This window comes from Chiloscyllium plagiosum, chromosome 19 (assembly GCF_004010195.1).
Source record: "Chiloscyllium plagiosum isolate BGI_BamShark_2017 chromosome 19, ASM401019v2, whole genome shotgun sequence".
NCBI lineage: Eukaryota > Metazoa > Chordata > Chondrichthyes > Orectolobiformes > Hemiscylliidae > Chiloscyllium > Chiloscyllium plagiosum.
The window spans coordinates 41,194,859-41,210,341 of record NC_057728.1 but is presented as its reverse complement, the minus strand read 5'-3'; the positions used below and the strand labels follow the sequence as shown (position 1 = coordinate 41,210,341).

The window sequence follows — 15,483 nt, the reverse complement described above, 5'->3', positions numbered from 1 at the left end:
CCCAAAGTGAGCCAATTGGAGGCAAGGTGATGAGGATGCCAACAACTGCCTTCAGCACTTCAGGAAGGGAGAACATTTGTAAAGCCCTCACTTGTGACTGCAACCAATGATGATAATCAAAGTGTGTGTGTGGCACTGGGTGGGCATGTGTGTGTCAGGGACCTCTCAGCACTCAGTATCTGGCCGCACATTTGAAGAATGTCCAATTGGTCAAGTTACTAAAAAGCAACTGGTAGCAATGGAATTGTACCTCAATCATCAGTCTGTTCCTTCTGAAGAGAAACTTGGGAGGCAAAAAAACACCCACCCCAGTTTGGATTTTCCAATCATCTAAAATAACTAAGCAATGTTTGGACTAGCAGAAACCAATATGTCAATTCATTGTCCCAAAGAACAACATGTATCATTAGACCGATTAGCAGAATGCAAAGTTTACAGCAGCTCAGTAAACCAATCTAGCCATACGTTTGTTAAAGATATCAAAAGGGAGATAGGTTGTTTTACTATTGTTGAATGAGTCTGATGTGTTTTAGAATTTCTTCACTTTAAATGTGGTGAATCTTGAGAAGTTCAAGCATTGCAGTCTTCAACATGCTCAACCAGCGGATTTCAGGAAAATAACGACATCAAGGGATGAGAGGTAGCATTGACGTAGCTGATCAGCATGATCTGTTTCAATGGTAGGGCAGGCTCAATGGGCTGAGCGGCCTACACACTTTGCTGAATGAAACAAGGTCAAAATCTTCCCTTTGCTAATACTTTTTATCAAACACATTTCAAAGGATACAATGGCACCCAGGTGGTTTGCTGTACAAATTAGAGGAGGACGACAAATGGCAAGTTCTAGATGCTCATTGCAACCATAATGCTGTTTAATGAACACTGTACTTCAAGGTTCATTAACAAACACTGTGGTTCATGGTCCATTAGTAAATCCACTGTGTGGTATGGCTTGGCCCTACATGACTAAGTTCATTTCATTGCCTGTATTCAGATGAAAGATTTCATTCAAATTGACAAAGACAGCATTATAACTGGCCTTAGTGTTCCAAGCTTCAGAGAGGAAATGCAGCCAGGGTTCTCATTTCTGAACTTAATTCAGTGATTGCTGCTTGAATTGTGTAGATATTCCACTTCAGTGGTATCACTGAACCAACAAGGACTAAACTGATCTACAAGAATTACAATGCAGCTACATGACTCAATGAAACAAGGAAATCCACAACATAACGATGTTTTAAGTCTGCAGCGCCAATGACAGCTATACCTAACACAAGTATATTTATTTTCTAGAAACATACTGACTCTTGCCCCAGCCCCATCACACTACATTATTTTTATGAAATTAAATTGATTGTGTCAGCTCCATCTGGTTTTCTTGGCACTACAACTCAAAATACTGATTTTTTTTAAAACACTCGTTGTCAAGGTAACAGCCTCATTCAGTGCTGAGTAGGGTACAGACGTCAGAAGTCATACTAAATCATGTAGGAAACATGGTTCGTCAGTAACTCTTACAGGAAAGTAAAATTGAAACTTCCTATTTGCACAGTAACACAACAGAGACCAATATCATATTCAACAACTTTCTCAACACTGAGGATCACTTGGAAGAAAAAAATAATAATTTAATGACAAAGATGTGGAATCTATAAATAGAAAGAACATCAAATGGTGATGTAATTAGAACCACATACTCTAGTAGTACTTTTAAGCGAAACATATTACACATTCTATTCAGCTGTGGCTCTGAATCAAAAGGCTGTGGCTCATGTCCCACTTGGGTCTTGGGTTCAGAAATCTAGGTTGATGCTCCAGTTCAGTACTGAGAGAATTCTGCACTAAAGCTCTCTTTGGTGGATTTTAAATATCCTTTGCCATGATTTCAAACAAGACCAGGGAAGTCACCCTGGTGGCCTGATCGATATTTATTCCTCAAATCGATTTAACAAACCTAGATTATCTGGTCATTACCACACTCACATTTGTAAGAGCTTGCCGCGCACAATTTAGTAGCGACATTTCTTAAGTTACCACAATGCCTACATTCAGAAGCACTGAATTGGCTCTAAAGTGCTTTGGGATGTCTTGAGGTTGGGAAGATGCTGTATAGATACAAATCTATCTTTCTTAGTATACCCATTTTGTATCAAGAATGGAATGGAGTTTTAACAGTGACTAGAAACAGGGAACAAAAAAAAAAAGACATCATGAATATATATGATCAATAAGCACTTATTTCAATGGATTGAAACAACAGGTGAAAGTTGGAATATATCCTGCAATATGCCATTATGCCAGGTGGCATGGTGACTCAGTGGTTAGCACTGCTGCCTCAGTGCTAGGGGTCTAGGTTCGACTGTCTGTATGGAGATTGCACATTCTCCCAGTGTCTTCATGGGTTTCCTCCAGATGCACCAGTTTTCTCCCACAGTCCAAAGATATGCAGCCAAGGTGGATTGGCCATGCTAAATTGCCCGTAGTGCCCGGGAATGTGCAGGTTTTGTGGGTTAGTCATGGGAAATGCGGGGTTACCGGGATGGGATGCTCTTCGGAGGGTTGGCGCTGACCCAAGTGGGCCAAATAGAATCCATACAGTGTGGAAATAAGCTATGATTAAACATATAGACATTCTTACCTCGAATCACAAATCCAAAGGTATTGCCTTCTTTGTGCAAAGTCACTTCCACAGTTTTGAGAATAATCCCCGAGCCTTGAGTAGCTAGGAATAAAATTAAAGAACTTGTCACTCAAATCACTGGGAAAGGATTCCATGCTAATATACAGACCAAAATCGAACTAATTATTTGGAGAACAGCATTTATCTGCAGCTTATTCGTACATTTTGTTCCATTTTGAGGCATGTATGCAGTGAACGAATTGCCTGCCATTTTTGAATACTTCACATCAAGAAGGCAATTCAAAAGTGATGCATTAAAATACTGAAATCAAGAACAGCCACAGTATTGATAGTCACATGCTGTGGCACCAGAACATGTGGAGCACACTTCAGGTAGCAGGTAGTCATTAGACGAATGCAAGCATTTTATAGTTTTGAACAAGATTTAAGATTTGCCAATCAAGAAAACAATCAAAGCATACTGAGGCAATGGGGCAGATGTATTTTTTTCTAAAAATATTCATGCACAGAATGTGCTATTTTTTGCCCATCCCCGACTGTCCTAGAGAAGGCAGTGGTGAGTTTCCTTCTTGAACTGTTGTGGTTCATGAGGTGTAGGTAGACTTTCAGTGCTGGTAGATATGGAGTTCGTGTATTTTGACCCAGTGACAGTGAAAGAATGATAACACAATTCCAGATCAGAATGGTGCCCCCCCACAAATTGTCTGCCACTGTTCTTCTGGGTGGTAGCAGAAGATACTGTCTAAGGAGCCTTGGTGAACTGCTGCAGTGCATTTTGTACATGATACACACTGCTTCTATTGTGTGTTGGTGGTGGACTGAGTGAATATTTAAAGGTGGTAGGCCTTCAAACAGATAAGTGGGCAGCTTTGTCCTGAATGGTGTTGGGCTTGCTGGAGAAGCAACTATCCAGTCAAGTGCTGCTGTAGTTGCAACATGTATGTGACTAGTCCAATTCTATTTCTGTCAATTATAACCCCTGGAATGTTAATATTTGGTGATTCAGTGATGGTAATGCCATTGAACATCAAGGATGATGGTCATTGTCTGGCACTTGATATATAAATATTACTTGCTACTGATCAACCAAAGCCTGAACATTATCCAGCTCTCCCTGCATATACACAAAGATCTCAAATACTGCAAATGAGGCTGAACAGTGTGCAAATCATCGACAAACATCCCCACTTCTGGCCTTATGATCTAAGGAAGGACACTGATGATGCAGCTGAAGATGATTGGGCCTAGGATGCTCTCCTGAGGAACTCTTGCAGATATGTCCTGGAGCTGAGATGATGGACCTCCAACAATCACAAGTTATCATCTTTTCTGCTCGGTATGAATCCGACAGTGGATGTGTTTTCCAGATTCCCATAAACTCTAATTTTGCTATGGCTCCTTGATGTCACTCAGACAAGTGATGTCTTAATGTCAAAGGCACTCAGCCCCACCTCATTGTCTGGGGGGTCAGCTCTTTTATCCATGTTTGTGCCAATGCTGTAATGAAGTCATGAGCTGAGTGGGTAATAGTGGAATCCTCACCGAGCAACAATGAGCAAATGCCTAATAGCGCAATTGGCACCTCCTTTCACCATTTTGCTGTTAAACAGGAGTTGGACATCTCCATACAACTGGAGAACTCTAAAGATCTAACTGGTGGATATCTCACCCAGAAAAGAAGAGTTTTGCTGGTGGAAATGACCTGACTTAAAGTTAAGGCTAGGACAGCTGCTCTTCAGGTCTTCATTCAGCAATGGATTCTCAGATCTCAGCATCAATGTAAGGTGGCACCAGATTATGTGGGGAGTGGAATAATTGAAGTGGAAGCATCATATTGCATACAACCTAACTGTATTCAAATAACCAGTGACGTTAAATGTACTTGTAGGACAGCAAAATTTATGATGAATTTAATTAAAATAAATGCTGCAAGTTTTTCCTTGAATAATCACACTAAGAAGAAGTCAACACTTTACATTTTCAATTATAAAGATACCAGGAACAGTTTTAATTGCCTCCATTTGAATGCAGTACAATTATTGCAATATCTCCATTAAACATGAATTACAGATTCATGATTTCATATGTAGAAATCATTGCAAAATTTTGGTATATTTAAAGACTGGGCCGGAATGTTTCCAGAGTCACTCCAGAAAAGTGGGGTTAGAGTCAAATACCTCTTCAACTATACAGCAACTAATCCCAGCAAACACATTGACTAATTTAACCTGCTTCTGAAGGCTTGAGTAGAAGCAAATAAGCAAGCATCCAAATCCTTACCTTCGCCCTATTAGACTTTATCTAAATTCTTCACGATTGATGTAATGGTTTTGGTTTGGAAAATACCACTCTTGAGAGTCACTGAGACGTGTTTGGAGTTGTATAAATTGCTGTTTACACATATGGCATGCTGTACATCACATTTAAAGCCCCAAGTGAGCTGTTATCACACACAATTGACTGCCATGTTCACCTGCATAAGTGACTACTACACTTTATTTTAATTAACTGAATGCAAATGTTTCTGGGGAATATACTAAGGTGCCATTGATAAATACAGTTACAAATCATATCAAAATTTCAAACTTCTAAACTAATTCAATTTTGATGGCTCAAGTTCTGAAATGGTTGAAAGCTCATCTCCAATTATATCTATGAGTTTGCACAAACAGCAGCAAATCTTGTATAATTGATAACTGATGTTTAAGTGTCCCGGTTTTACCTGTTGCTGAACAAGGTATTCTCAGAATTTTGAGAATTTTAAGTGTGAAGTTCTGTGTTTTAAATAGTCTCCAGGTAATTAAGATTATATAATTAACAGAGTGGGTATTAGCTGTTGGGAGACATGTGTGTGTATATATGTACGATAGAGAAGGTCGTAACATAATAATACAGGCTATTTTCTACATGAGATGAATTAAAACAACGATCAGTTCAATAGTTACATTTAGATTTCAAGTGGAAAGAAAAATTGCCAATAGTTACTTCAAGCTTTTTAAGTGAACTTTAATTTTAATTTAGGATACTTACAAGCAGGAGGGAGCTCATATTCCACCTCAAGAACCACTCTCTCACCAACATTCTTCAGGAGACTGATGATCTCGTCATGTCGGAATTTTGTTAAATTGATTCCATTGACGGATTTGATGTAGTCTCCAATATTTAACTGATCACTCCTGTAAAAAAACAGCAAAGCAGAGAGCCCACAGGCATCATGCCTCAGAACACACAAAGTCATATACAATTGTGCCAAATCTATCTCCGCCTTTAACCTTGTTCTTAAAAAAAATCTCAAAATGCCTAGTATATTTGAGCTGAAGATATCTTCACACACAAGAGCAACTGAGTTAAATGATTATGCAATTAAAAAGCTCAGGAAGACTAATCTGGTTCCACTTCAAGTATCAAAACATTTTTTCAATCTCCATTAATAAATCTTCTGACATCCAATTTTTAGAAGGATTACTTTAATCAATTATCACCAGATTGTTTCTTCAGGTTCAATGGCCATGAAAGATATTATTGTTAAAACTATGATTTTTTTTAAAACAGTAGTATGCATCTGAAACATTCCAGACTGGTTAGCACTATCCATCTGACAGAAATCAGTTTGTTGCCATCAATTTATTTCTCATCCCTTAAAGTTTGACAAACATAAATTTAAAGACATTGGTTTAAGACACTCCCTCTTGAGTCCATAATCAAATTCAAACTTATTATGGTCACTACTTCCAAGATGCTTCCTTATTGTTAACTATTCCTTGTCCTCAACAGTCTGCTTTTGCTGGTTCTAACATATTTTCTAGAAAACCGTCCTGAACACCTCTAAAAATTAGCTGCCGACACTAGGTATAGATTGGGTCAGCAAAATAATGCTCATGAATATTAAATTCACATTGTCATCACTACTTATTTGGTTATTTGTTTTGCTATGTATAATCATTTCATAATTCATATTATTTCAGTGCATTAAATGTGTTGGAGCAGAACATCTTAGTACCCTTAGGAGTGCTGATACGTAGAGGGATCTGGGTGTGCAGGTCCACAGATCACTGAAGGTGGCAGCTCAGGTAGGCTTTTGGCATGCTTGTCTTTATTGGAAGGGGTATTAAGTATACGGATAGGCAAGTTATGCTGCAACTGTACAGAACTTGAGTTAGGCCACGTTGAGTACAGTTCTGGTCACCACACTACCAGAAGGATGTGGAAGCTTTGGAAAGAATTCAGAAAAGGTTGACTAAGATGGGGCATTTTAGCTATCAAGAAAGGTTGGATAGACTGGGTTTATTTTCACTGAAATGCAGGAGATTGAGAAGCTTATAAGATTGTGAATGGCATGGTTTGAGTGGAAAGTATGACACTTTTTTCCCAGGGTGGAGCACTCAATTACTTGGGGACAAGTTCAAGGTGAGGGTGGGGGGTGGAGTTTGAAAGAGGTGTGTGAGGCAAGTTTTTCACACAAAGGGCGGAGAGTGCCTGGAACGCATTACCAGAGAAGCAGAGACAATAGCAGCATTCAACAAGCACCTGGACGAATACATGAATAGGAAGGGAATGGAGGGATACGGATCCTGTAAGTGAAGACAGTTTTAGCATGCAAGGGCAAAATATGGTGGCACAGGCTTGGACAGCCAAAGGCCCTGTTCCTATGCTGTATTGTTCTTTGTTCTAAAGTTACAATAATCAAAAAACAATTTCATGCAGTCTGTCACTAAAGCAATTACATTAAATTATTTTCCACACCAACAAAAACATTTGGATTTCATGACTGTCTTGCAAAAAGATTATGGAGCAATTATGGAGCAGATACATTTTCACCAATTCTGTAACAGAAAACATTAGAAATTTTAGCAGACAAAACATTTGAGAAGAACTCAGCATCAATTTTAGAATGTATTATACACAAAGCCTGTATGAACTCAGTGAAACACATCTCAAGTGCAATCTCACATCACCATCTGGTAATGTTTCACAACAATTTTGGTTACCTCGCAGCAATTCCTCCAGGTCGAAGATTGGATACTCTTGGTTTCCCTTCCTTGTCTACTCCACCTGATACTGTAAGCCCCAGGGTACTGCCTTCCTTCTTCATCAACTCAACTACAGTTTGACCTTTGAATTCCTCTGAGAATAGAACACACCAACTATTAAAACTGCTCAACTCAAAGAAAAAAGAATAACATCCCAAAAACATGAGGAACACAGAGCCTAATGAAGAGAGATTGCTGAAATTAATATCAGTAGGGAAACAGTTTTGGGGAAATTAATGGGATTAAGTTCCCAGATGAATTCCCAGGCTCAGTAATCAATATTCCATATTACCTAAACAAGTCACCGTAAACATTGCTAACTTGGACATTAGTAATGCCTTTGACAAGGTTCCACTTGGTAGACTAATTAGTAAAGTTGGGTCACATGGGATTCAGGGTGAGCTTGCTAACTGGATACAAAATTGGCTTGATGGCAGGAGACAGAGTAGGCATGGAGGGCTGTTTTTCAGACTGGAGGCCTGTGACTAGTGGCGTTCCACAGGGATTGGCACTGGGTCCACTTTTGTTTGTCATTTATCTATACATAATTTGGATGAGAATATAGAAGGCATGGTTAGTAAGTTTGTGGATGACAACAAAACTGGTGATATAGTGGACAGGGAAGGGCATTATCTAAGATTACAAAGAGATCTTGATTAATTGGGTCAATGGGCTAATGAGGGCAGATGGGGTTAATTTTGGATAAGTGGGAGGCATTGTATTTTGGTAAAACAAACAGGGGAACAACTTATACAATTAAAAGCAGGGTCTTGGGTAGTGTTGTAGAACAGAGACCTAGAGGTTCAGGTACATAATGCTATGAACACATATAGATAGGGTGTTTAAGAAGGCATTTAGCACACTTGCCTTCATTGTTCACATCATTGAGTATAGGAGTGAGGACGTTACTTTGAGATTGGACAGCACATTAGCGAGGTCTCTGCTACACTACTGGTGTCTATTTCTGAATACCCTGTTATAGGAAGAATATTATTAAGCTGGAGAGGATTCAGAAGAGATTTACCAGGATGTTGCCAGGAATGGAAGGTTTGATTTATGGGGAGAGCTTAGATGGGCTGGGACTTTTTTCACTGAAGTTTAGGAAGTTAAGGGGTGACCTTATCAAGGTTTATAAAATCACAAGGGGCATAGATAAGGCTAATGGAAGACGTCTTTTCCTTAGGGTGGAGAATTTCAAGACTAGAGGGCATATTTTTAAAGGGGAGAAGAGAAGATTTAAAAGACATGAGGTGGAATTTTTTTTTGTTTTACAGAATGGCTTGTGTGTGGGTGCGGGTACAGTTACAGGATTTGAGACATTTAGATAAGTACATGAAGAAGAAATGTTGGGAGGGATATGGCCCAAACACAGACAGGTGGGACTAGTTAGTTTGGGATTATGGTCGGCATGGTTTAGTTGGACTGAAGGGTCATTTTTCATGCTGCGTGACTCTAAGACTCTAGAAATAGCAGATGTGCTAGGCAATCATTTTCCAAAATTCTATAGATTCTGAAACAATTCCCATGGATTGAAGGGTAGCTAATGTAACTCCACTATTTTAGAAGAGAGAAAGAAAAAGCAACAAATTATAGACCGATTAACTTGACATCAGTAGTGAGAAAAATGCCGATGTCCATTATAAAAGATTTAATAGCAGAACAATTGGAAGGTAATGACAAGATTGGATAGAGTCAGCATGGAGTTACAAAGGAAAAGTTATGCTTGACAAATCTACTGGAATCTTGTTTGAGGATGTAACAAGTAGTGATTTGGATAAGAGGGAGCCAGTGAATGTGTTACTCCTAGACTCTATTATTCCAATGCACACCTGTACTAATTGAGTGAGTGGGCAAATTCATGACAGATGCAGAATAATATGAAAAAACGAGGTTATCCACTTTGGTAGCAAAAACAGGCATGCAAATTATCTGAAATGTTGAGAGATTAGGAAAACACAACGAGACCTTCTACATCAGTTGCTGAAAGTAAATATGCAGTTGCAGCAGGTGGTGAAGACAACAAATGGTATGTTGGCCTTCATAGTGAGAGGATTGAATAGAGGACCAGGAATATCTTGCTGCGATTATACATGACCTTTGTGAGACCACTCTCGGAATATCACGGAGCAGTTTTCGTGTCTTTATCGGAGAAAGGACATTCTGGCTATGCAGTACAAACAATGTTTCTCATGCTGATTCCCACATCGGCAGGACTGATATACAGGGAAAAGACTGGATCAGGTGAGGCTACATTCACTAGATTTTAGAAGAATGGGATTGCAGGGGATCTCAGAAATCTATAAAATTCTAACAAGATTAAATGGGGTAGATTCAGGAAGGATGTTCTCAATGATCACAGCATCCAGAACCAGGGGCCACAGACTAAGGGACAAGAGATAGGCCTTTTCGAATAGAGATTAAGTGAAATTTCTTTTACCAGTGAGTGGTAAGCCTCTGGAATTCTCTGCCACAGGAAATGGTTGAGTCCAAATCCTTAAAGACTTTCAAGAAAGATGCAGATGTTGTTTTTATTACTAATGGGATTAAAGGATATGGGGAGAAAGTGGGAGTAGGGTACTAAGTCGGATGATCAGCTATGAATGGTGAAGTAGACTTGAAAGGGCTGAAGGCTTACTCCTGCAACTATATTCAATGCTTTTATGTTTCTAAATGACAAATAGAAAGTCACTAAAATTGATCATTCACTGGGGAACTGTTCTAAGAATACTTTGCTCAAGTGATCATTTTGCATATGTAAATATAGGTAGTAGTTGCCCCTTGTTGTGCAGTGATAGACAGTCTGGATTCAAATTCTAACCACCATTAAGGTGTGTCACAACAAGTTGATTAAATTAACTTGATGGTAGCTCCCAATTGGCAATGGAGAAGACAAAAGCCTCTTCCGCGGTTACGTTAGAGCCCGGGTGTCCTTGGAGAAGGAGCACGTGGTGTCGACCAACACCCTGGAGTTGTTCAGGGAGAGGTGGGCACCACAGGGAGTGGAGTGCATCATTTCTCCCTCCAACTCTATTTTGATTTAGTCGCTACCCTCCCCCTCACTGTTTTGATCTCACAGCACTGCCCTTTGATGTGAAGGGCAGTGTTTGTCACTGGCCACCCGGGTGTTTTCCTATCTTCCTGGTGGTGGAATTTGAATAAAGATTCGTGCATAAAAAAAAAGACAAAAGCCCAATTTTGTCTGAACCCAAATCTGCACTTGCACATCCATAAGGGGTTACTGGACAATGGAAATGAGAACCCTGGTTATTTTTCCACCATTAAAACTGCTATGGTATACCATTAAATCAGCACAGAGCAGACACCAAACTGGTATATTCCAAACCCATGTGACTCGGACTGTTCACTGGTTGAACCTGCTGCACAACAACAGACTAAGACATTCTGTATTCATGTCTTAAGATGATGATCAAAGCAACAATGCGATTGTCTAGTAATAAATAATTGAACTTTTGTTGAAGTAGACTCAAAGTTTACATTAAAAACTTTTGTACTAACAATGTGCAGACATTAAACTTTGCTTGATAGAAATAGCCCAAGAAATTCATTCTATTACAAAAGTAAATAAGAATCTAATGATACCTCAACTGACATTAAAACTTTGTTCCTATAATAATTTTGGTACAAGGCCTGGCAAGAGTTTGACTTAATGAAGCTAATGTACTGCTGATATTTATCCCAATTGTATACTGCATTTAATTCCAGTGTGTAAACCATGGCTCAATTGGTTGCACTCACCTCTTGAATCACAAGGTTCTAGGCTCAAAGCCAAATCCAGGACTTGAGTATAAGACACAAGGCTGATGTTTCAGTGCAATACTATGGGAGTGCTGCACTTCTGGAAGTGCAGCCTTTTAGATGATGTAACAAATCAAAGTCCTCTCTGCCTAATTAGATGCATGTAAATAATTCAATAGACAACTTTGTAGAGGAGAGGAGCTAACCCCATGTCCTGGCTAATATTTATCCCTCAAGCAACATTACAAAAAAGAAAACTGTAACCTAGCCAAGACTGCAGTATTTGGGTTTTGTTGTTGGCAAATTGGCTGCTACATTTCACATACTGCAGTCAGCACCTAGACTTCAACAGTACTTTGTTTGATTGCAAAGCACTTTAAGACAACCAGTGGTCAGGAAACTTGCGATATTAATGCAACCATTTCTTTTCTTTTTAGAGCCATCAGCTTTAGCTCTTCTGCTTGGTTTGTGAATATACAGCAATGTCAAGTGTGATTTGTAATCTCATACCAGTTGAAGTTACCATGAAGATTTCTCCTTCACAACCTCTCCCCTGCCTGAAGTGCGGTACCCCTCAGGGTAAACCACCGCCACTCATCTCTCTCAAATGGGAGAGCAGCCCTATGATCTGGTAAGGCTATGGTGGTCTATTTTTTAAATAGAGGAAGAGAAACATTTAAAAATAAACAAGGTTGTGAACCGTCTGCACTGGGATTAAAATGGAATATTAGTGTCTAATTATAAATTAAATCTAAAACAGATTCCACTCGGAGAAATTTACCTGTACCTCTACCAATGTCATCTATTGTATCCGTTGCACCCGATGTGGTCTCTTCTATATTGGTGAGGCAGGACGCCTTTTTGCGGATCATTTCAGAGAACATCTCTGGAACACCCGCACCCACCAACCCCACCGCCCTGTGGCTGAACACTTCAACTCTCCCTCCCATTCTGTCGAGGACACGCAGGTCCTGGGCCTCTTCCACTGCCAAACCATTACCACCTGACACCTCGAGGAATAACGCCCCATATTCTCCTTTGGGACCGTGCAACCACACGGGATAAATGTGGATTTGAACAGTGTCCTCATTTCCCCTCTCCACACATTATCCCAGTCCCAAGCCTCCAACTCGACACCGTCTTCCTGATATGTCCATCACCTTTCCCATCTATCCGCTCCACCCCCGCCTCGACCTATCACCTCCTCCCTCACCTTCATCTACCTTTCACTTTCCAAGCTACTTTCCCCCCAGTCCCAACCCCCTCCTCCCATTTATCTCTCGGTTCCCCGGTCCACAAGCCCCATTCCTGATGAAGGGCGTATGTCCGAAACGTTGATTCTTCTGCTCCTTGATACTGCCTGACCTGCTGTGCTTTTCCAGCACCCTACTCTTCAATACAAACAAATTCCAGCCAAACCTACATTTAAAACGGAGGGGAAAACCCCCTGCAATCACAATTCGTTCATCTTAACTTCCATCTACTTTCTTGAATTGTGTTATTTGTTTCTCCTTGCAGCAGCACCACCCTTTTTCTTTTTTGCTCACTTCTGTAAATTCAGCAGAGACCTGTGAAAAACCCTACTACACAGTAAAAGTCGTAAAGAAAAAAACAATGAAACTCCTGCCCATTCTCACACCTCAGTCTCAAATTCATGCTGAATTCACTCAAAGTTTAATTTATTTTCCTTACTAGCAGAGAAGATAGATCAAAAAGAGTTAAGAAAAACTGTGGATACAGTGTTCATCCATGTTCATTGCAACAATAGAATCTGTATAATGGAATTATTGGATGTAGTAGGAAAAGGAGAGGAAACAGGTACAAAAAAGCTGTTAAACGATTGTACAAAAGTTAAAAATCACACAACACCAGGTTACAGTCCAACAGATTTATTTGGAAGCATTAGCTTTCAGAGCGCTAACTCCACAACCACCTGAAGGAGCAGCGCTTCGAAAGCCAGTGCTTCCAAATAAACCTGTTGGACTATAACCTGGTGTTGTGAGATTTTTAACTTTGTACACCCCTGTCCAACACCAGCTCCTCCAAATCGTTAAAAAGTTACTTCATCAAGGTTGACCTGGTGCGGAGAGAAACAAAGGGAGTTCTTTGCTGAGGACTATTTGTCCTCAGTGAGGCCACAAGTAGAAGAACGTTGAAAATTGAATCCTTGCTTTGTTATCTTGTTGGATAGGATACACAAAATGGCAAGAAAGTTGAACAAAATAAACCTCAAAATAAATATAGCCATAATTGCAGGTGTGGTGTACAATGAAAGCAATGGAAGGAATATTGTGCACATTTACTCTGATGCTACATTGATAAATGTTTTGCAGTTTGGAAGACAGTCTTGAAAATGTTGGGATTTTGTTTCAGATCTGGTAAGATCATCATCTAAAGAGAGAATGCCAAAATTATGAAGTGTTTTGAAAAGGATGGTAAATTGGTTCCAGAGATAGTGAGGACATGAATCTCAGAACACAATCAGAAAATAAATTCGGTGATTGCTTTTCAAGTAGGGACAATGGATCAAATATGGAATTTATTACTAATCCATTGAAAAGGGAAATTGGGGAAATTATAAAATTACTTGCAAATGTGGAATTTTAAATCAAAGCTGTCTCATGTGAAGAAAAACACAACACGTTGCTTCTGTTCTGTATCAGGCACTGGTCCTAGGAGGTAAACTCACATTAATGAAAGATGTAGAACAGCAGTCACACCAGAAGAAATAGGAGAACAAACTCTGAATAAAACACATCCTGGGCCCATCTTCTGACATGGGTGTGGTGTATTGCTTTTAACCATATTTATGAGATGCAATGCCAAAGGTTTATGGACATAATTTATGTTTAAAGATCTGTTCAATGTTGACAGTGTTGCTACACATGAACATCAACCATGTTTACACTTTCTTCCTTTTTTCTCTTTTGCCTATCTCCCAAATACAGTCAGCGGTAAGGCATCCATGTACAACATAGATAAAAGCATCCACACACTACATAGAGATAAAACAAACTATTAAACATGGATGGCAAACAGAAGTTTTATAATTACTTAGCTCACAACAAATGTCTGAGTCTAAAGAGATCTCTACTCTGTCACTAAGAAATGGCAATAAAACGACTGCAACGTCCTCCTGATACACATCAGCACTGGTTAAACAGGACACTGCAATGATATGTGAAAAACAAAAATAGAAAGCTTTGCAATAGTATCACATTAGAATCATATTTTGGGGCTTGTTATGGGATGTGTGTATTGAAGCATTTGTTAGTGGTGATGCACTTCACAATTTTAGTTCTGACTAATGAAGGATCCATAACAATGGTAAGGAACTTCCTTGGAGCTACCATGATTTCAGATGGATTAGTCTGCAGTGACAATGCCACTTACAGCATTTGTTCCACATTTCCAGGGAACTAATGCCCACAGACTGGGAACAGCTCCAAGGAATGTCCTAGAATATGTTGTATTTGACATATGGGCATCTGCATGGCCAAGACTGTATTTGGCTGCATAGTATCTCGTGAATAACAGACAATATTTGTTAGACCTAATAAACAGTTTGACAAGCAGTGGATGTGTTTCTGCTCATGGCTGAAAAGTCTGACAATTTTAGGATACAGTTTTTTTTGTGAAAGTAAGGACTTTTTTTGAATGCCTTTATTTGTTATTTGATTGCTGTGGTTCTGTTTGCCGAGCTGGAAGTTTTTGTTGCAAACGTTTCGTCCCCTGTCTAGGTGACATCCTGAGTGCTTGGGAGCCTCCTGTGAAGCGCTTCTGTGGTGTTTCCTCCGGCATTTATAGTGGCCTGTCCCTGACGCTTCCTGTTGTCAGTTTCAGCTGTCCGCTGTAGTGGCCGGTATATTGGGTCCAGGTCTATGTGTTTGTTGATGGAGTTTGTGGATGAGTGCCAAGCTTCTAGGAATTCCCTGGCTGTCCTTTGTTTCGCTTGCCCTATAATGGTAGTGTTGTCCCAGTCAAATTCATGTTGCTTGTCGTCTGCGTGTGTGGCTACTAGGGATAGCTGGTCATGTCGTTTCATGGCTAGTTGAT

At 39.7% G+C, this 15,483-nt stretch overlaps 1 protein-coding gene across 7 annotated transcripts in view; it reads right to left on the bottom strand.

Annotated features, from left to right (window-relative positions):
- Positions 1 to 15,483, bottom strand: part of grip1 (glutamate receptor interacting protein 1) — a 458,656-nt gene that overhangs the window by 116,747 nt on the left and 326,426 nt on the right. For all 7 annotated transcript variants that reach the window (XM_043709637.1, XM_043709634.1, XM_043709639.1 and 4 more), the window contains exons 3-5: positions 7,630 to 7,765; positions 5,672 to 5,817; positions 2,639 to 2,722 (exon numbers count right to left, since the gene is read on the bottom strand). In XM_043709637.1, the coding sequence (XP_043565572.1) occupies positions 2,639 to 2,722; positions 5,672 to 5,817; positions 7,630 to 7,765 (366 nt within the window). The remainder of the gene's footprint in view (positions 1 to 2,638; positions 2,723 to 5,671; positions 5,818 to 7,629; positions 7,766 to 15,483) is intronic.